Raw genomic sequence first — 23532 nt, 5'->3', positions numbered from 1 at the left:
CAAAGTGCTGTGGACTATGCTGATGCAATAACAGATCCCCTTACCATCACAGCTGCACAGCTGTTGCCAGCAGAGGTGTTCTGGATTGTGTAACTGAAACATCAGACAGAAGCATTGACCACTACAAAGAATTCTCATCCTACTTTGAAGAAAATATCAACTATGAAAAGCACTTCCCAAGACAAAATATTCTAAATAACAAGAGATTGCATTAACTACATGAAAGAATTTGGCTTCATTACACATGGTGAAGCCCAGAGACATAGCTGAGTGACCATATATAAACAGAGCCTGTGCCCTTCCTGAGAACAACTGTGTCTATTGCTAATGGGCACAACTGTGGAGAACAACGGTGTCTACTGCTTATGCATTATCAATGACTCTTTCAGAAAATTGAACTTGCCAACCTCCTGGAAAACACAAAAGTCCTGTAGAAAGTCATATATACGTCTATATATCTCATTTTCCACAGATTCAACCAACTCCATCATAAGGAGATCACACAACCTATAGGAAATCAGCTTTTACATTCAGTCAGGGGAGTTCTTCAAAGTGGTGTGATGCCTAGAGTGGTTCTTCCAACTCACTATAAGCCTCAACATTCTATCAGTGATAGAAAACGACTTCTGAAACTTTTTCCTTTTTCTCCTGGATAAGGTTCTAGTAACAGTGATATATGTATTATTCAGCTTGGATAATTATAATTCATTGTATCTTGGGTTGAAGGTGGAAACAGCCAGAGGTTTCAGTTAGTGCAGAATCTCAAAGCCTGCCTCCTCAAAATGATACAACTCCTGTGTTCAGATAACTCCACTGATGGCCTGTTGTCATAGATATAAAGGGAAGGGTAAACACCTTTAAATCCCTCCTGGCCAGAGGAAAAACCCTTTCACCTGTAAAGGGTTAAGAAGCTAAGATAACCTCACTGGCACCTGACCAAAATGACCAATGAGGAGACAAGATACTTTCAAAGCTGGGGGGGGGGAGAAACAAAGGGTCCTGTCTGTCTGTCTGTGTGATGCTTTTGCCAGGACCAGAGCAGGAATGCAGGGCAGAACTCCTGTAAAGAGTTAGGAAGCAATCTAGTTAGATATGTGTTAGATTCTGTTTTGTTTAAATGGCTGGTAAAATAAATTGTGCTGAATGGAATGTATATTCCTGTTTCTGTATCTTTTTGTAATTTAAAGTTTTTCCTAGATGGATTCTCTGTGTTTTGAATCTGATTACCCTGTAAGGTATTTACCATCCTGATTTTACAGAGGTGATTCTTTTACTTTTTCTTCAATTAAAATTCTTTTAAGAACCTGATTGCTTTTTCATTGTTCTTAAGATCCAAGGGTTTGGGTCTGTGTTTACCTATACAAATTGGTGAGGATTTTTATCAAGCTTTCCCCAGGAAAGGGGGTGTAGGGTTTGGGGGGATATTTTTGCGGGGAGACGTTTCCAAGTGGGCACTTACCCTGTTCTTTGTGTAACACTTTGGTGGTGGCAGCTTTTAACCTAAGCTGGTAAGAATAAGCTTAGGGGGTCTGTCATGCAGGTTCCCACATCTGTACCCTAGAGTTCAGAGTGGGGAAGGAACCTTGACATGGTGGCAGAGCGGTGGGATTACTTTGAAATCATTTTGAGGTTTTTTTTTTTTTTGAACCAGAAGCACAGAAGGATTTTAAAAGATTTTAAAGTGTTTTGTAAAAGGGGACAAAGCAAAAGCATAACAAAAGGGAGTTTGCTTTTGTGAGCTGGAGTTTCTCTTCCTAAAGGCAGGGTAGTTAACCTCCTGCAGGGAAATTCACAAGTTCTTCACAGACCTGAAGAGGTTTTGTTTTTTTTTTTTTTAGCTAAGAGCAACTAGAGGGTTTTTTCTGTCTATTTGTCTGGAGACAAAGGTATTAGGTTTTTTTTCAAAAGGATTTTTCTGTAGGCTGACAATCACTATCAGAGAACATGGGTATCAGGTTACAGCACAACCTATTTTTTTGACAAGCCAAGTTTTTGTTTGTTTGTTTGTTTGTTTTATTTCTAACTCTCGGGTGTAAAGTTAGTTAAAAACAGAGAGGCAAACATGACAGAAACCAAGGAAACAGCCCAAGAGGCTGCCCACAGGAGAGCTATGGAGGCAAAGGAAAAAGAAATGGAGGAAAAGGGAAAAGCCCAAGAGGCTGCCCACAGGAGAGCTATGGAGGCAAAGGAAAAAGAATGGAAGCATGCTGAGGAGGAAAGGGAGGCTGCCCAGAGGAGAGCTATGGAGGCAAGGGAAAAAGAAATGGAGGAAAAGGAAAAAGAGAAGAAGCGTGCAGAGGAGGAGAGGAAGCATGTTGAGGTGGAGAAGGAAAAAGAAAGGAAGCATGCACTGTAGCTGGAGAAGGCAAAGGCTGAGCGGAATCTACTGGATAACCCTAATCATCCTTCCCCAACAATCCACAAATGGGAGCGACTATGTCCACAGTATGATGAATCCAGTGATATTGCTGAATATTTTCTCACCTTTGAGAGACTGTGCACTCTCCATAAAATTCCTGAAGCTCACAAGATGACTGCATTGGTCGCAAAATTGACTGGAAGAGCTCTGTACATATTCAATAAGATGCCTATTGATGAGGCTTCTGACTATAATAAGTTCAAGGATTTGGTTTTAAAGTAATTTCAAAATACATCTGAAACATACAGAGTAAAATTTCGAACCCTTAAGTGAGGGCCTGGACTAAGTAATGTGGCTTATCTAAACCAGATGAAGGATTTGTTAGATAAATGGGTTCAAGGAAGGGGTGTCACTAACTTTGACGGAATGTGTGATTTGATAGCTCAGGAGCAATTCCTGAATATGTCCAAGGAGAAAATAAAACAGTGTTTATGGGATAAGGAAATGGACTCAGCAGAAAGTCTCGCTTCTTATGCTGATCCATACGAGCAGTCCCAGACTGCCAGAGAGGCGGGGCAAGCCGGACCAAAACGGGTGGAGGGAGGAGAGAGGAACAACCCTGGTCGCAGTTGGAGCGGATACCAGAAGGGACACCCTCATACCACACCCTACTACCGGGGGCATTCCAAGGCCCCAACTACACACCAAGGAATACTGCAGACACCTTATTATCCTGCCACACCGTTCTCCAGCAACCCACCTCGCCCCAGTGACCCGTCAGCTGGACAATGTTTGAAATGTAACAAGCCGGGGCATGTAAAGGCCAACTCCCCCAAGAACCCCAACAGATTACAGTTCATTGCATCGGAATCACACCAGAGGTCCTCAGGCCCAGATACCTCCCAGATACCCTCAGAGCGGAGGGAAACTGTGAGTGTGGGCAGGAAGAAGGTCACCGTATGGAGGGACACCAGAGCACAAGTGTCAGCTATCCATGCTTTCTTAGTGGACCCCAATTTAATTGATCCAGAGATCCAAGTGACAATTCAACCCTTCAAGTCCAACTCTTTCAATATGCCTACAGCCAAGATGCCTGTCCAGTTCAAGGGCTGGTCAGAAACATGGACTTTTGCAGTCTATGATAATTATCCCATCCCTATGCTGCTGGGGGAAGACTTGGCCAATCATGTGAAGCTAGCCAAGAGGGTGGGAATGGTCAACCGCAGCCAGGCTAAGCAAGCTGTCATGCCTAGCTCTGTTCCGGAAACTTCTACCAGGACCCGATCAGAGGTGATGGAACTGGACCCCATGGCAACGTCAGCGACAGCATTAGTGAATCCAGTCCCAGAGACCCAGACAGAGCCAGCCCCAGAACCGGAACCAGTGGAACAACCAGCACCTGAACCATTGCCAGCATTGAATCCAGTCCTTGCAACCCCAACACCGGAGGGCCCCACCGAACCTGAACCGGCAGCAGCCAATAACCCTACACAAGAGGCTCAGCCAGAGCCTGAACCCCAACATAGTGCACCAGCGGAGAGCGGTTCACAGTCAATGGAAACAGCCCCATCCCCTACATTGCTTCCAGAGGGACCAAGCTTAGGTCTACAATTCAATGAGGAACTGATGTCTCCAGCATCAAGGGAACAGTTCCAGACCGAACAGGAAGCAGATGAAAGCCTCCAGAGAGCTCGGACGGCGGCACGGAGCAACCCACCGCCTCTCAGCTCTTCTAATCGGTCCAGGTTTGTTGTAGAAAGAGGACTTTTATACAAGGAAACTCTTTCTGGTGGACACCAGGAAGACTGGCATCCTCAGAGACAGTTGGTACTTCCAACTAAATACCGGGTAAAGCTCTTAAGCTTAGCCCATGATCATCCTAGTGGCCATGCTGGGGTGAACAGGACCAAAGACCATTTGGGGAGGTCATTCCACTACGAGGGAAGGGGTAAGGATGTTTCTACCTATGTCCGGTCTTGTGAGGTATGCCAAAGAGTGGGAAAACCCCAAGACCAGGTCAAAGTCCCTCTCCATCATTGAGGTTCCATTTCAGCGAGTAGCTGTGGATATTCTGGGTCATTTTCCAAAAAAGACACCCAGAGGAAAGCAGTACATACTGACTTTCATGGATTTTGCCACCCAATGGCTGGAAGCAGTAGCTCTAAGCAACACCAGGGCTAAAAGTGTGTGTCAGGCACTAGCAGACATTTTTGCCAGGGTAGGTTGGCCCTCCGACATCCTCACAGATGCAGGAACTAATTTCCTGGCAGGAACTATGGAAAGCCTTTGGGAAGGTCATGGGGTTAATCACTTGGTTGCCACCCCTTACCATCATCAAAGAAATGGCCTGGTGGAGAAATTTAATGGAACTTTGGGGACCCTGATACATAAATTCGTAAATGAGTACTCCAATGATTGGGACCTATTGTGGCAGCAGTTGCTCTTTGCCTACAGAGCTGTACCACATCCCAGTTTAGGGTTTTCACCATCTGAACTTGTATATGGCTGCGAGGTTAAGGGGCCATTACAGTTGGTGAAGCAGCAATGGGAGGGGTTTACACTTTCTCCAGGAACTAAGATTCTGGACTTTGTAACCAACCTACAAAACACCCTCCAAACCTCTTTAGCCCTTGCTAAAGAAAACCTACAGGATGCTCAAAAAGAGCAAAAAGCCATGATAAACATGGCAGAGAGAGTTCCTTCAAAGTAGGGGACCAGGTCATTCTCCAGGGCCCTAAAATGGAAGCGTCGTGGGAAGGGCCATTCATGGTCGAAAAGCACCTGGGAGCTGTTAATTATCTCATAGCATTCCCCACCTCCAACCAAAAGCCTAAGGTGTACCATATTAATTCTCTAAAGCCCTTTTATTCCAGAGAATTAAAGGTTTGTCAGTTTACAGCCCAGGGAGGAGATGACCCTGAGTGGCCTGAAGGTGTCTACTACGAAGGGAAAAGCGAAGGTGGCATGGAAGAGGTGAACCTCTCCATGACCCTTGGGCATATGTAGCGACGGCAGATCAAGGAGCTGTGCACTACCTACGTGCCGACATTCTCAGCCATCCCAGGACTGACTGAACGGGCATTACACTCCGTTGACACAGGTAATGCTCACCCAATTAAAGCCCAACCTTTCCGGGTGTCTCCTCAAGCTAAAACTGCTATAGAATGGGAGATCCAGGATATGCTACAGATGGGGGTAATCTGCTCCTCTGGCAGTGCATTGGCCTCTCCAGTGGTTCTAGTTCCCAAACCAGATGGGGAGATACGTTTTTGCGTGGACTACTGTAAGCTAAATGCTGTAACTCGCCCAGACAACTATCCAATGCCATGCACAGATGGACAGGCCCAGTTCATCTCTACCTTGGACTTAACCAAGGGGTACTGGCAGGTACCGCTAGATGAATCCGCCAAGGAAAGGTCAGCCTTCACCACACATGTCAGGCTGTATGAATTTAATGTACTCCCTTTCGGGTTGCGGAATGCAACCGCCACCTTCCAAAGACTTGTAGATGGTCTCCTAGCAGGATTGGGAGAATATGCAGTTGCCTACATTGACGATGTGGCCATATTTTCGGATACCTGGCCAGAACACCTGGGACATCTACAAAAAGTCTTTGAGCGCATAAGGGAGGCAGGACTAACTGTTAAGGCTAAGAAGTGTCAAATAAGCCTAAACAGTGTGACTTACCTTGGACACCAGATGGGTCAAGGAACTATCAACCCCCTACAGGCCAAAGTGGATGCTATCCGAAAGGGGCCTGTCCCAAAGTCAAAGAAACAGGTCCAATCCTTCTTAGGCTTGGCCAGATATTACAGGCGATTTGTACCGCAATACAGCCAAATTGCCACCCCACTGACAGACCTAACCAAAAAGAAAAAGCCAAATGCCGTTCAGTGGACTGAAGAGTGTCAGAAGGCCTTTAACCAGCTTAAATCGACACTCTTGCCTGACCCTGTGCTAAGGGCCCCAGACTTTGACAAACCATTCCTAGTAACCACAGATGCATCCGAGCATGGTGTGGGAGCAGTTTTAATGCAGGAAGGACCGGATCAAGAATTCCACCCCGTAGTGTTTCTCAGCAAGAAGCTGTCTGAGAGGGAAAACAACTGGTCAGTCAGTGAAAAAGAATGTTACGCCATTGTCTACGCTCTGGAAAAGCTACGCCCATACGTTTGGGGATGGCGTTTCCACCTGCAAACCAACCATGCTGCGCTACAGTGGCTTCATACCACCACGGGCAATAACAAAAAACTTACTCGGTGGAGTTTAGCTCTGCAAGATCTTGATTTCGACATCCAACACATCTCAGGAGCTTCTAACAAAGTGGCTGATGCACTCTCCCAAAAGTTTCCCAGAATCAACTGGTTAAAATTGTCCTTGAGATGTGGAAAATGTTAGTCTTTATATACTTGGTAGTATATTTAGAGGTGCATGTGTCTTATTAACTCTGTTTTCTCCTAGAGCTCCAGGAAGAAATCACAGACAGCGTTTTACCTTATCTGTGATTTGGGGGGTGTGCCATAAAAAAGAGGGAAGGTTAAACACCTTTAAATCCCTCCTGGCTAGAGGAAAAACCCTTTCACCTGTAACAGGTTAAGAAGCTGAGATAACCTCACTGGCACCTGACCAAAATGACCAATGAGAAGACAAGATACTTTCAAAGCTGGGGGGGGGGGGGAGAAACAAAGGGTCCTGTCTGTCTGTCTGTGTGATGCTTTTGCCAGGACCAGAGCAGGAATGCAGGGCAGAACTCCTGTAAAGAGTTAGGAAGCAATCTAGTTAGATATGCGTTAGATTCTGTTTTGTTTAAATGGCTGATAAAATAAGTTGTGCTGAATGGAATGTATATTCCTGTTTCTATATCTTTTTGTAACTTAACGTTTTTCCTAGAGGGATTCTCTGTGTTTTGAATCTGATTACCCTGTAAGGTATTTACCATCCTGATTTTACAGAGGTGATTCTTTTACTTTTTCTTCAATTAAAATTCTTCTTTTAAGAACCTGATTGCTTTTTCATTGTTCTTAAGATCCAAGGGTTTGGATCTGTGTTTACCTATGCAAATTGGTGAGGATTTTTATCAAGCCTTCCCCAGGAAAGGGGATGTAGGGTTTGGGGGGATATTTTTGCGGTGAGACGTTTCCAAGTGGGCACTTACCCTGTTCTTTGTGTAACAGTTTGGTGGTGGCAGCTTTTAACCTAAGCTGGTAAGAATAAGCTTAGGGGGTCTTTCATGCAGGTCCCCACATCTGTACCCTAGAGTTCAGAGTGGAGAAGGAACTTTGACACCTGTCTACTTCTGCTGACAGTCCAAGGCTTTGTTTCTTGTCTTCAGAACAATTAATGGATCAGAACCCAGCTATGTGAGTGACACATCTCTATCTATGAATTGCCAGGACAGCTGCTTTGGGACAGAGCACCTCAAAAAGCTCCAAACGAAGCACTGTAGAGTCAGATAAAGTACTCTTGCCCAAAGGGACTTTCATGTTGAAACAAGCTCTAACTTCAAGGCAAATGTGTTAATGAAGATGTGACCACCATTATTTATATATTCCTCAAGTAGAATTACTTATACCCGACCAGGGAAAACTCACAAGAAGTTTCTGTGAAGTCTAATAGGGATCTTATTGTGCAGATTTATTTTACCTGGGGAGTTCCTGCAGGTTGCAGTGGTGAGCCCTATAAATAAATCCCCCACCCTAAAAGAGCTTGGAAGTGTAGGAAAAGAAACAGTCAGTTACTCCCAAGTATTTGGGGAGGAGAGAGGGATTGTAGCCCCAGTCTTCATTCTGCAGAGACATCTAAAATCTGAAACCTGCTTATGCGGGAGGGTGGATCCAGAGGCCTTGAGTGGGAATGAATGTTATCCTGAATATTCTCAGGAGCTTGTTCTTTCACTTAAACCTGGAACCAGGCGTGTGTGTTTTGCGTTTCAATGCAAACATTTTTCACAGGCTGGTTCCTGACTCTGTATCCTGGTTTAACTTACAAAAGGAATAAACTCTAAATAGCCATACAAGGAGGTAAAAGAGAAATGGCAGTGCTAAAAATGAGAATTTCCTTGTTTGCTATGCTAGAGGGAACATTTTTTTTACTAGATTACTGTGCCTTCTCTGTCACTTTTCAAATCTTAAAATACTGTGATTTGGGGCAATGCAAAAGTAGCTAGTACAACAAATGACAGGTGAATTACTGTCTGAAGGAATTTGTTCAGCAATTCCAGTTGAAGTACAAGACAGTAGAAAAAAAGAGAACAGTGTACTGTGTATGAAATAATTTATGAACAAATTCAGTAGTGGAGAGATTCTTTAGTTTTTGCAGTCTTGTTAAGCTTTCTAGGTTTCAGAGTGTGTTCAAAATGATTGAGGAAGCTGAGAAGACAAAGGTATATTAATTAGTAAGTGTTCCTCTTGTGGCAAGACAGTATATCCCAATTTGGCTGGACCTCTGTCTTTTATTCTAAGCCTCAAAAATGCCACTTGAGATAGATTCTTAAGTTGTAAACTCTACCCAGCCCCTGCACATCTGTGTTTTTTTCAGGAAAGAATGAAGTCTGTGGCAAAAGCATCTTTGGATAGGTGGGCTGTGGTAATAAATTCTTTATTATGGGAGATGTAGGCCTCCTTTCCTCACTCCTCCCCCTCTTGCCTTCTTACTAGATAAACCTTTAATAGCTGCTTATACCCTAGCTCTACGTCAATGAAACCGAAGTTGACAACTGCAAAAGAGAAGTGAAAACGACTATTGTTAAACCCTTATAAATAAAGCTGGGAGAGAAATTGTTTTCTTATCCCTTGAAAATTTTAGAGATGTTGAAAAATTTTTCATTCTGCATTCGGAAGAACCAGAGACCTTTCAATATTTTTTTCACAAAAAAACAGAGTGTGAGCAAAATCACAGACTAGCCAGTAGTTCAGTGGTTATGGCACTCATGGTATTAGGAGGGAGGGGAGAACCAGGTTTGAGCCCCTGTTTTCCCTGAGTGAGTACAGGGACTTGTATCTCCTGCATCTGAGTTGTGTCTCCTAACCATTGGGTTATCAAGCCACTCTCTCTCTCTGTGGCCCAATGAATGTTTAATTAGTTATACAAAGTGCAACAGCTCCAACAGGAGAGATCACAGACTATAACCCATTTGTCAGGGCACTCACCTGTGATATAAGAGAACTGTGTTCAAATCCCTGCTGTCAGTCAGGCATCTCCCCAGTCTTTCTGCATCCTATGTAAATACAGGCAGATATCCTTGGGGGGCTCTCTCTCTTTCTCTGGTTTTGAGCAGAAATACCATCATGGATCTGGGAAACATTCCTGAAAATTTTAATCAAAACAGCCCCTTTCAAATTTGATGAATTGGTGTTTTCTGTCAAAAAACAAATTGTCATAAAATTCCCAACCAGCTCTGTTTATTACTTCTGCCAGTCACAGCAAAATATAAACCATGCATTGTTCAGCCCCTTCTGATAATGTTTCTAGATAGTATGGTTTATGTTACTGAGTAAAATTCAGAAAGGCACCTTAGACCTGTACAACAATTTGTCTGCCATACCTCACTTATGCCTAGTCTTGCAAGATGGTATGGATTTGACTAATTTTGATTTTCTTGGATGAAGCCAAGAAGGTTCCTGATTAGTATATAATGTTGCAATTAGTGTGGAGCTACATTTTCAACAACATTGTCTATTTTATATATAGAAAAGAGGAATCTATTATTAAACTCCATTTTGGCATGTTCTGAGTTATTGATAGCTATTTGTTTTGAGGATGCCGTCTCTGTAGAAAGTAGTAGTGGACTAGACATAAGAAATCTCTTATTAAAAGAAAGATCCTGCTCATTTCTTGCTAGAGAAAGCCAGGAAGAGTTTGAAATCCTCGCTAAAAATCTTTCCTCAACTTCATTTAAGCTGTGCCCATGTGTTAACTGTGTTAGTAATTCTTTAGTTAGGACCAGCTTGTGGCCCATTCTGCACAAAGGTGTAGTGGAGTAGAAGAGGTGTCATATGTTCCCTCTCTTCCTTTGAGCTGGTGTGCTGTACCACAGCATTCATGTCACAGAAGGAAGCAGGCTCTGTGGACTTGCTACATTCCCTCATTCTGCTCAGAACAGACTGTAGACAGAGCTTTGTTGTAGGCATCCCTCCTTCTCAGAATGCCCAGTGGTGTAGTTATGAGTAGTTAATTATTGAATGTAATCTCATTTTGCCAGGAAACAGTGAATTAGTATCTTGGTCACTCTGCTTATATGTTGATCCCCTTCCACCAACCATCTGCCTGTCTTTTGAATATGAGTCTCTTATTTTCAGGAAATATTCCATATTTTTAGACTGGAAAGTGTCTAATTTATTAAAGGTGCTCCCCGTAATAAATAAATAAATATTCTATATTTGTATTTTAAGGGAATTCTAATTTTTTTCTTGAAGTTTCACTATACTGTTGGATAATAATTATAGGGCTGTGATTTAATGAGGCACCTCATTAAATGTCAATTGACATAGCTCCATAGTCAATAGAGCTATTCTATGTACATCAATTAAGAAACTGGTCTTGCTAGTCAGATGCATCCATTACATTTCAATATTGTGTGTGTGTGTGTGTATGTGTGTTTACAGAACATAATGAGATGTTGTAAGAATATAATTGTTAAAAATGTAAAGCTCTTCAAAATTACTTAAATATGTTGTAAGTATATGCAAAGATAATGTTCTAAAAAGCTGAATTTGTGTTTATTATGGCCAGAGCTATGTTACTGTGTGGCTTTTTATTCCTTTTTTTGTACTCATATGTAAGTGCATTTACTAATATATATGAAACAGAAAGTATATTCTGTTTGTGAAAGAACCTTAGCTTCAGACTTTTCTATTTTGGTTTTTGGGCTGTTCGGGAATTGACAAAAACGACCTTAACTCTACATTAATGCAATTTTCTGCTAAATTTGTTAATAGAATACTGGATCTGTTAAGATATATTCTAATGTGTCTCTGATATGCTTATGTTTTGTCAACATATGGAACTACATCAAAATATTTTTACAATAAGTTTAAAAAAGCAGAAATTGGTCCAATAAAAGATATATCACCTACCTTGTCTAACACCCACACACACACACATATCTTTGTATCTCAAATCGAAACATAAAGGGAAGAGCAATGCAGTTTTACAAATAAGCTACAGAAATGCAATATATAATAGGCAAATATCACTTACATACATCATACAAACTAAAGTAGTGGTATTAGGGTCTGATCCAAAGCACATTGAGATCAGTGTAAAGACTCCTCTTGACTTCAGGGTCCTTTTGATCAGGCCCTTAATTACCTTACCACATGGGGATATCAAAGTTGACCCAGATTCATGCTTCTCATAGAGGTGAGAAAAGGTTTGCCTTTCTGAGTTTAGCTTTTAGAGTTGTTAATAGGGCCTAGCAGTCACTATAAACCAGTGTCCCAAATGTTTTGTTTGGTCAGAAACCTAGTAGCCACCCATGAAACTGCTTGAGCTTTCATATTGATTGCTACATTGTACATTTTTGCCTACCTAGGCATTTGCTAAATAGCAGAGGTATTAAAATAAAAGCTCAGATATCGAGTTGATCAAGCAAGTTGAATAAGATGATTAGGCTCTGTAAAGCATGTTTCATACTCATCTTTAAAAGGGCAGCGGTGTGTTATTTATGCCAGTTCAATATCAGATCTTTGGAGTTTTATATTTGTAAACATTGATTTTATATCAACTGCACTTATATTTTGTTGCCAAATATATGCAGGTCTGCACATGTTCATCTGTTTATTGTTAATTTCTGCAATATTTTAGGTATTTGTTCTGGACGGAATGGGGACAGACTCCCTGCATAGGCAAGGCACAGTTAGATGGGTCTGAGAAGGTTGTGCTTGTGAGCTTGGGGATTGCCTGGCCTAATGGAATATCCATTGACTATGAGGTGTGTTCCTGTATCTTCCACTACGTATTATATGTGCATTAAATTATTCCATTACAAGTTGGTCTTCCACTTTAGCATTCTATTATTTTCATAATACAATTCTCAGACAAAAAGAGGTTGTTGAAGTTTACTTTGAAATTGATCTTTAGGAAAATAAATTATACTGGTGTGATGCTCGTACAGACAAGATAGAAAGAATCGACCTTGAGAGTGGAGGGAACCGGGAGATTGTGCTGTCAGGGAGCAATGTGGATATGTTTTCAGTCGCAGTCTTTGGAGCTTACATCTACTGGTCTGACAGGTAATTTATTTTTCCATAAGTATTTGAGTCTCAAAATGTTATTTCAGTGCCAGATACTTCACCCTTGTAGGATTAGCCATTCTGTAGCAAGGTCACAGAAAGGATCTCACAAAGCTATGCAAGTTCCACTGAAAAGGTGCTTTCGATATTCAAAGCATATCAATGTCACAGAAAAGAGTTGATTTCTTCTGCTTCTGGTAGGCCAGCTGTTCGTCCCATTTTAATTACTTGTTTGAATTTAATTATATGAAGGTTGTTGATCAGCCATCTTCAACTTTTTTTGGCAGAGCACATGCTAATGGCTCGATCAGAAGAGGTCATAAGAATGATGCCACAGATGCTGTGACCATGAGGACTGGCTTGGGAATAAACCTCAAGGAAGTGAAAGTCTTCAACAGACAACGAGAGAAAGGTTTTCTCTTGCTAATTATATTAATGATGACTTTAATATCTTTTATTACTCTTCTTGTGTATTAATTTTGGATAATATGAAAAGCAAAATCATCCTTGTTTTATGAAACTTTTTTTAAAAATTCTCCCCAATTTTCCTTTTTTTAAATTATGATTTTCGAAATAAAACTGTTCCTAAAGAAAATAGATGAAACAAAATCCCCCCATCACCCTTTCAATAGTAAAACAAAACAAAAACCCAAAACCATGTGTCTGAGTAGGACATGGGCCTTAAACTGAAGTAAAATAATCAACATGGACACCTGGCACTTGTCCATCACAAGTCAGTGATTAAAAATTATCCAGTACCCTGCGCAGGCCTAAGGTACTACTGAAAGGGATCAAAGGAAACTGAGAACTCCAAATGTCATGTTTTACTCTAGACCATAGTTGCTTTGCCGCAACTTCTTAATCACTTTCCCCAAAAAAGAGAAGGTTGGAGTTAGTACCAAAATTGTGAGATCACCATCCGCTTGTTTGGGGAAACCTAGCAGCCTGCCTTCCCATTGCCAGGAGGCATTAAGGATCAATCAGTAATGGATCAATACCTGCTAACTGATTTTATTAGACAGCCAAATCTCAAAGCTTCCTGATCATCCGTAACAACTTAAGGCGGTGGATAAACTGACATTGATTTCAGTGAACTTTGGATCAAGCTGAATTCTAGCAGAGATTAGATTTGTTTCCTCCAAACACACAGTTGCCACCAAAAAAGCCCCCCAAAAAAACGGTGAATCCAGTCTAAATTGTGCGTGCACACCCAAGTACATATAAAGTTTAAATTAATAAGGTTTGACATGTACTCTAATAAGACCATGTCTCTGGTGTTCCTGGCACCCACAAAGTGCTGTAATTAAAATATTACACGTTGTGAAATCTGTTATGCCTTTTAGAGGATGTGGTACTTTGTTTTTGTTTTTTGTGGGTTTGTTTTTTCATACATATGGTAGACATAATGCTTACAATAAATAAAACTGCCTATTTTTAAGGAAAAATGTTTTCTAACATAGTGTATTTTCATTATTTTTAAAAAGATGTTTTAGTGATTTTGACTAGAAAGCTCTCTTTTGGACAACGTGCTGGGTATTGCCATTGTTAGGGCTCTGTGCCTGTGATTTCAGAAGATTAAAGATAATATTTTGTGGACTAAAAAAAAATTTCCTTCACTCATCTTTAACTGTTTTTAAAGTGGGCTTAGAAAGAGTTAATGTCTGCTTCCTTGGAAAGGCTTTGTGTATTATAGAGCGTGGAAAATAGAAAAATAGGTTGAAAAATAGTCTTTTTGTTTAAAAAATGATTTTTAACTAGATATTTAAAGACTTGATTATACTAGAAATAAGTGAGACAGTTACTGAAAAAGAAATAAAATGATAAAAAATCTTTTGATGTTAGTTTGAAAAACATGTTTTATTATAGTTGAATTTTTTAATGTTTTTCAAATTTTTATTAGGCTACATATGTTAAATGTCTTTTGGGGGGCTGTCAGTGAGGCATGAAGGCAAAGGAAAAAAAGGGGAAAATGTTTTTGGAATTTTATTATTATTTATTATTAATCTAAAAATAGTTAAATGAAGTTTTAAAATGTAATTAGCTTGCTTCATGACGTGTCTAGCACTAATAAAAAAACATTTAAGTAACAAGTGATTAATTCTCATTTTCTCCCCCCCCAAACATCTGTTTTACCCTTTCCAAAGTACCAATCCTGCACTATGATCTGCAAGCAAACTTCTGTCCCTGCATCAGTGAAATTCTGCATGGTTTCAGGATCATGGCCTTACTGAATGGTATTTAAAATCAATGAAATATAGAAGAAATAAAGTTTCCTATATATATAGGAAAATATATAGGACATTTTATTTCTTCTATATTTCATTGATTTTAAATACCATTACAATGTATATATAGAGAGAGGAATATATAGAAGTTTAAGAAAAACATCTGCCGTGACTTATCTAGCCTAATAAAACTTTAAAGTACCATCAAAAAAATCTGAGAAAAATGGTGTACAAATAACTCTTCACAATGTTTTCATTTTATTTTACTATAGTTATCTCCTTAGGGGCAAGGATATGTATAATAACTTTCAAGTTTTTTCTAACTTTATCTTAACAAAAAGAAATGGTGACAGTGTTTATACTCATAAACAAACTATTGTTTTCATTGAGCCGGATACCCAGCTTAAAATATAGCAATAAAATAAATGAATGAATAAATAAATAAATAAATAAATATGTTTAAAATAAATGTGCCCTGAGTTACCTGACAAATTTTGTGGTTTTACAACCACAAAACAACTTTTTAAAAATGTGTTTTTTCTCCACTGTTGTCAAGTAAACTATGGAAGCTAGTGAAACAGACTACGTACAAAGTACTGAAAGGACAGACAAAAATACTTTCTCTGCAATTTCTGAAAGTTTTGCAATCTTTGAAGCTGTAAAATCACACAGAAGTTATTAGTTTGACAATAATTCCTTAATTGTGTACATTTGGTAGGAGGGAATATTTTAAAGTCATCAATCAAAGGAATTGAAAATAAAATGTTAGCAGATAGCTGTACATCTAAACATTGAGAAATTGCACAATAAAATATTGATAATGTATCTTTCTCTTGAAAAAGTTAATAAAATTCACAGATTTTCAACTCCTTAAGATTGAATAATTATGTATTCTATATTCTATATAATAAATACTGTTATTATTTGAAAACAACATTAATTATCCATGCTCATAAATTCACTTTTAAAAATTGGTTTAAGGTGGTGGTCAGAATTTTGAGACCTAAACAATAATGGTTCATTTTTACTTTCATAGTGCTCTGTTGCATTAACAAATATAACACAAATGGTTACATCAAAGAATCCTTCGGATGCACAATAAAAGCTTATTCTGATTTAAGTCAACCAACTGCGACAGTTACAAAAGCCAGACTAATTTTTCCTTACAGGTACTAATGTTTGTGCCAAGAACAACGGTGGATGTCAGCAACTTTGTCTGTATCGAGGTAATGCACAAAGAACATGTGCTTGTGCACATGGCTATCTTGGAGACGATGGAGTCACTTGTCTGAGACATGATGGTTACTTGCTGTATTCAGGAAGGACAATATTAAAAAGTATACATCTTTCAGATGAGACCAATTTAAATTCACCAGTAAGGCCATATGAAAATCCAGACTACTTCAAAAATGTGATAGCATTGGCTTTTGACTACAGCTTGAAAGGAACGGGTACTAACCGTATCTTCTTTAGTGATGCACATTTTGGAAATATACAACTTATTAAAGACAACTGGGCCGGCAGAAAAGTGATAATTGAAAGTAAGTAAACATTTTTTTTATTTTTTTTATTTGTATTGGTAGCCCTTATTAAATAAGGATTTGATGACACTTGGTTTTACTTGATTACACTTGGTTGGGTACAACTAATGAAAGCATACTATACTGTAAGATATATAACACAACTATGATAAGTAATAAGATCATCTATCTACATATTGCAGACTCAATTATCTCACAGCTTCAAAGTCACCTACTCTGTGTTATTTATGTGATGTACAGGGTGTACAATCCTAAAGAGCAGTTAGTATTTACAGTGCAGTTGGAGAGTTATGACATTGTTGATTGTCATTCACAATTTGCATTTCAATAGAGTTTATCTCTGCCATTTAATATTCCTAGTGCACTGAATAAGAACCTGTATACACTTGTCAACAAATCTATTATGTTTCAAAGTTGCACTTAAAAATGTGCCTATGAACTTTTAATATTAGCCAAAGATGAGGCAAAAGAAAGGACTCAACTTTTCAAAGAAATTGTGAGTGAACATGCAGATTTCATAGTTTGTGAAAACAGGATGATGCAATATAACAAATTAAAATAGGACATATTGTAAAGACTAGTCTTCTAGGTTTCTGTGCATTTCCATTTGTGGATGTGGTGCTCCTTGGGCTGAGCTGTGAAATTGCCTTGAAAAGCTGTTTGTTGGGAGAGTGGGCGGGATATGCATCTTCTGTAAGGGTGACATCATTACCCTATTCTGTATAAGGATGTACACCCCCCAAACACCTCATTTGCTTTGCTGTTGTCACAGAGAGCAAATGGGATTCACCTTTGTGTCAGGTTAAATGATCTATTTATGTATTTATTTATTTGTATTACTATACAAGGATTCCTAGTCATGGACCAAGACCCCGTTGTGCTAGGCACTGTACAAACACAGAACAAAAAGACAGTCCCTGTCCCAAACAGCTTACAATTTAAGTTCTTCTCTTAGTCTAGTGTATGTTTATTTTCATGTAGTTAGTCAGTGTGGAGGAGCAGAGGATAACTTTAGTGTATGTAGCCTGCTTTTGCATAAGGCTCATTCAGCTTCTCACTAGTGCCATATCAGGCCCGGAGCTCTGTAAGCACTCCAAGATGTGTGCCTCCTGCCCAGTGATCATACCAAAGACCTATGCCTGTATCCTGTATCTATGTCTGTGCACAATCCATTTGATAACCCAGTGCACATTTTGATACACTTTCCCTCCCAGAACAAGAAGGGAGGGACACTTGAGGCTACAAATTCATTTGGCTTCTTGGTGCCTACAGCCTGCTACTCCAGGGCCCCCATTCAGACAAATATCACAGCCCAGAGCCACACATTAGTTGTGTGTGTGTGTGTGTGTGTGTGTGTGTGTGTGTTTATTTATTTAAAAGGACCTCAGCTTTTTCTGAGGCTGCAATTCCACTTAGTATCTCGTCTCCATGTGGTCCAAGGGTTACATAAATGACATTCCTCTTCAATAAGTACTACTATCTTACCTGGATTTCTCAGGTAGACCATTATGTTGCAGCCCATATTACTGTATTTGGTGTACCATAGCTATTTCTTGAAGTCACATTGTTAAAGATGAAGAGCAAAGAAGAGGGTTAGAGCAAAATAAGCACACACATAAAGTATCCAACTATCTTTCATTAATCCCATCAGAAGACAGCAATATCATTCACATGTAAGGAGCAGCTGATCTAGAGCCTGAGTCTGCAGATTTCCCAGGCAGCAGCCACCTCCACAGTTCTTGACCTTGACTTTACCTCTTGGCTGCGATACCCAGTTTCTGATTCGGTCTTGTCTTCTGCTTCTGACTTCTGGTTCCTGAGCCTGCATTGATCCACAACTCTGACTCCTAACATCTGGCTGTGGTTCTAGCCACTAGGCAAGCCACCCATGACCCAGCCCTGACATTTTACTTTAAAGATCACTTTACCTCTCCACATCCACTGCCCCATCAACGGAATGGAGAAAAACGGTATTTAGGTGCCCAGGAATCCCTGAGGGGCTTTGGCTGTATAGGAGTGGTCAATCAAATACAAGCAGAGAACATGGTTTTGTGGGACTGAGTGGCACAACTGTTGGCAAAAAATCAAATCTTTCATGACCAGGTAGACAAGCAAGACAGGCAAACAGGAAATGCCATGCCCAGGTCTGTGTGATGTCACCGGAACATTTTTCCTTCTCTGAGTACACCCAGGAAAACTATCTAAGGAGCTAATCTGTCACTCAGTGTCTCCTGGGGGGGCTCTCGTCCTCACTATAAAGAGAAAAGATGAGTCCCTGTGTCTCTGTGTAGGCTACCGATCACTAAGTCAAGTGATGGTTCAGAGCCAATGTCCCTTTCCACTGATCATTATCTCCATCTTAATGGCTGAGCTAACAGCTATATTGCTGGCACTAGCTTGGGTCTTAAATGTGCAGCCACCATGGCCATCCTGTATGATTCTTTATCAGGGCTGCAGGCACTTTACAATGGCAAGTCTGACAGAAGAAATGATATACCCAATCAAATATTACTGCTAGAAAGTGAATTGGTGCAATTGGATATTGCCAGTAGTAATATGGATCCCTACACATGTAGGGGTAGCTGGCATCAAACTGGCAGACAAAAAATGCCATTAAGCACACAAAAATTGGCCTGGATATCCCCTTAAACAAACTGGAATTAAACGCTTAATCAAAATGAACTGAGGAAGGAATGACAAGAACTGTGGGCACATGAAACGAAGGGGGAAAAAAATCCATGAAATGTACCCAATACTTGAAAATGGTGATATTAATCCAAGGCCCTGAGAGAAAGAATGAAGTGGATCTATTCAGAATTTTAAAAGGTCATTGTGGATTAAATAGTAACCTATTTCTAATAAACAAACATGAGGATGGACTACGCAAAACATAAGGCAGATATTTATGTGGAAAACTCAGAGGCCTTAGAATAACAAAAATGTATTTGGAACACCCATCTAGAATACAAGAGACCTCTAGAGAACCAGAAGGTTTTTGTAGGTGAGGAGAGAGCCCACAGAATGGCTTTATAGGAAGAAGCCCAGGGAGGTGGCAGTAAGGAGTCTGGCAGAGTGACTGCTTCTTCTAGGGTCCCTGCACTGGAATCTGCTGTGGATGGTGGGCCGGGTTTTGCTAACAGCCAATGTCAAGGTGGCATGAAGCCCTGAGAAGAAGATATGGGCTACTGGAAGCCCTGAGGAAAGGGGGTCCCCTGGGCATCCAGGGCATCAGACTGAAAGGAGGGATCCAACATTTGTTTTTGTTGGTCTTTCTTTTACACTGGAAAGGGTGGAACTAAATGTGGCCTGGCTGGAGACCTGAATAATGAGAAGAGGCAGACAATCATGAGGCCAGAGCAGCCATTGGTGGAGATGTTAGAGAGGACAGGCTACTATGCTATGCCCAGCCATAAGGGGGCATTCCTTCAGTGTCTCAACTCTGTCACAGCACCCAAACTACCTTTGTTCCTCTCTTTAAATTAAAATTTCAACTTAATCTTCACTATGAACCCATGGCTGGAGCTTCCATCATTATTTTGTTTCCACTAGCACCAAAATATGATAAGCATTGTATGAGATAGAATTGAAGACCTTTCAATTCTCTCTCTCTCTCTCTCTCTCTCTCTCTGTCTGGGACAATATTATAGGTAGGTTTGGCAGAATTCAATATTTTATTATTTTATAATTTCAACAGATAATAGTGTTGTATATTTTTATCTATTTAAATTTTCACAGTTGAACAAAATTATGAAGTTTAACTCTCCCCTCAAGTGTTATTGATTTCAAATTTTCCCAGTTATGGGAAGTTATGAGGGGGCAGACAATGATTATTAAATGACAGTATACATTGAAATTCAACAGATTAAAGCTTTATAATAATTAAAAACAAACTGTCAACATCACATGTCAAAATATACAAGTCAATATCCTTAAATCAAATGCTAATAGGTTTTCAAATACCATTTTTCTTATTTGCCTATCTGTCAATTTTGATCATCATCTATGGAAATATGTGTTTGTCATTTTATGTGTGTACATGAAATCAACATTTATTGATAAAAAATTCATCCTTCCAATCGTAATTATAGCTAAATCAGTGCTTTATAAGGTGTCCCCAGTTACACTATAATACTATGTATTAATGTGCCTAAAGACACTCTACAAAGCACGGTTCATAGCATTTAATTCTACCTGGAATCTTAATACTCCTGAATTCATCTATCACTAACAATATTCTTCTTCTGAACCATTGTATCAGATGAATTTCTTTCTCAATGCAGAAAACTAAACTGTGTTAATATTGGACATATTTGAGAACCATATTGTTCTCATGCCCACAACTTCTGTTTTCTATAAATGCTTGAGTTGTAGTTTCATACTGAATGACAAATAATTTTGTAAGACTATGTATGTTACTGTGTATTTTTCAGCTGTTCTGAAATATTTTGTCTTTGTCCAATATCTTTAATATTTTGTTGGGATTTTATGCTCCAGTTTGAAATATTCTTCTCTTTATTCAGAATCCTTGCACTTGATTCTCCTCTCACACCAGTGTAAATGTGGTATTACTCAATTTAAACCAGTGGTGGTATCTTCTGAAGTGGGTGGTAAAATGCAGCAATTTGGCATCTATAAAGAAAATTGAAGGGGTGAGGGAAATGGAAGGAGCAAAGCTGGCTCCAAAGCCAGGAGTGATATGAATTTTTTTCACTATAATGTATTAAAATTGCATATAAGGTAATGTATTCTTCTAATTTCTGACCTGCTGATTATGTGCTATGGGGAAGAGGTGGTTAGGTGAAAGCAAGCATACAGATTTCACTAGTGGTGATAGGGAAGCAAAATATAGCATAATGAGATAAAATTTGATGTACCTGTGACAATAATTAAACCCTCTGGTCCTCCTGAAAATTGAAAACCAATTAATCAGCAAATATTTTGTAACATGTTTTCTTTGGGCTGCAAGAGCTCTGAAACTGCACTAAAAACATCATCTAGGGTGGTTCTAGTTCACTCAAAACAGGTCTACAACCCTTCTCAACTTATTAAGCACATATCTACAATTCATACAAACCATAACTCAATATTTAACCAGAAAGGTGAGAATAGAATGGATGATAAGCAAGATACTATTAACTCACATTTCTAATTCACTGAATTCATACGTACTACTCATAAAGAATCCATGAGCTGTTGTTTCTACTTCACTGACATCAGATCTGCCACTCAAAACCAATGCATTATCAAATATTTTTTGCTCACTGAAAACAGTTACGACATATAAAGAGCCCTTTAATGAACAGGTTTCCAGTTCACTAAAAACAGATTTACAACTCACAAGCAACCCATTATCTAACATTTTTTTCAGCTCACTGAAAACAGATTTACTACTCAGAAACAACCCATTATCCAACATTTCCAGTTCACTGAAAACAGATTTACAACCCCTACACAAGCCATTACCTAACCCAGTTCCAACTCACTGAATATTGATTTAGAATTCATAAACAACCCATTATCTGACACATATTCAGCTCACTGAACAGATTTGCAACTCATAAACAACTCATTATCTAATACATTTCCAGCTCACTGAAAGTAGATTTACAGTGTAAAAACAACCCATTATCTAACACATTTCCAGCTCACTGAAAGTAGATTTACAGTGTAAAAACAACCCATTATCTAATGTTTCCAATTCACTAAAAACAGATTTAGAATCACTTACGATCCCAGTACCAGACAGGGTTCCATCTCCATCAGATAAGAACAGCCAAAAAACAATTACTTCCCATGCCCAGCCCATTTATTTGCTTTTTTGGTTGTATCAGGTATGTTATGTGTACATTTGTACAACTTACATTTGTACATTTTTTTGCACATGAATTGTATGGTCTTGGAAGTTGTTTATGGAATGAGATCAGGCAAGTTGAGCAGTGTGGTGCTAAAGTTTTCACTTTTGGCCTGGGCTCAGTGACACTGTTAGTTCAATAGGAACATTGTTTTTAACAGCAACTAGATGGGGTTAATTTTCTTTCTCCCCACTCCTCAGTGGCAAATATTCCTTTTCTTTGTTTCTTTTCTCCCTTTCTCTATTGTAATGCCCCATGCATGACAAAGGGTTGTCTGGGCTATGAACTGCCTGTCAGTGCAATTCTTCCCTCTTTTCGACATCACTTTTCCCATTACTGTGACATCACGTATTGTTGTGCTGTTCTATATCAGTTCTTGTATCAAGCTCACGGGTGGCGCACCCCACCCCCACTCTTCCCCTTTTGCCCAAGTCCCCACACCCCACTTCTGCCCACCAGGGCCAGAGGAGCCCCAAGCCCACACCATGGCCGGAGAAGCCCTAGCCAACCCACCCGAGCCGCTCCGTGCACCCGTCTGCCCATCCAAGCTGCCCCAGCTGGCCTGTCCAAGCCACCCTGGTCAGCCCAAGCCCCGGCCACCCAGAGGAGCTCTGAGCCCCAGGACCATTAGCGGAGGTTTGGGGAGGCTTAGCTCCTGAGTCTCTGAGTGCTTTCCTTTAGTGAATTAAGTAATGTGACTAATATCTCATATGCATGTGTTTTTTTTCCTTCTCATCTTCTCCCCAGGAGGGGGTTGAATGTGCAATGTAGTGTTTTGTTCTAGCATGGGTTTTTTGGTTGCTGTGTATTTATGTTAGAGAAGGTAAGTCAAAGAAATGAGCCTTCTGTTTGGAGCAAATGGTGGTAAGGTTTGTGATAGTCCTTAGTTCCTTTAGCAGTTCATTCCACAGTTCGCAGAACAGCCCCCAAGAAAGCTCTGTCTCCTCCTTATCCATGTTGCAGAAAGTTCAGTTGTGCCAGAGAAGCGAAATTGTCAACCACCGTCTTCATCCTGGAACTTAAGGTGATCTTTAAATGTCCTGGATGCAGACCACTGAGCACAGTGAAGATAAAGGCTGAGGCCTTGAACTTGATTTGATATATGTGAAGCCAATGTACAGTGCAGAGAACAGGTTGGATGTGCTGATGGTAGCCTGTGTTGCTGAGGAAACATTATATAGTGGTTTGTTTTACTCATTTATTTAGTTTCCTAAATGGTGTAGAATTCATCCCATGGATTTTGCATGGCTGTAATTCAGCTGAGAGGTGATGAAGACGAGGTCATTATCCATCAGGTTGAGGAAGGACTCTCCTCGCCAACTG

At 39.9% G+C, this 23532-nt stretch overlaps 1 protein-coding gene across 12 annotated transcripts in view; it reads left to right on the top strand.

The window, feature by feature from the left end:
• LRP1B (LDL receptor related protein 1B) overlaps window positions 1-23532 on the top strand; it is a 1327274-nt gene that overhangs the window by 915839 nt on the left and 387903 nt on the right. For all 12 annotated transcript variants that reach the window (XM_073305381.1, XM_073305383.1, XM_073305382.1 and 9 more), the window contains 4 exons: window positions 12164-12290; window positions 12440-12591; window positions 12879-13003; window positions 15986-16357. In XM_073305381.1, coding sequence (XP_073161482.1) covers window positions 12164-12290; window positions 12440-12591; window positions 12879-13003; window positions 15986-16357 — 776 coding nt within the window. The remainder of the gene's footprint in view (window positions 1-12163; window positions 12291-12439; window positions 12592-12878; window positions 13004-15985; window positions 16358-23532) is intronic.

Source organism: Lepidochelys kempii, chromosome 11, assembly GCF_965140265.1.
Source record: "Lepidochelys kempii isolate rLepKem1 chromosome 11, rLepKem1.hap2, whole genome shotgun sequence".
Lineage (NCBI taxonomy): Eukaryota > Metazoa > Chordata > Testudines > Cheloniidae > Lepidochelys > Lepidochelys kempii.
The sequence above is the reverse complement of the archived record's forward strand: the minus strand, read 5'-3'. Positions and strand labels throughout refer to the sequence as shown.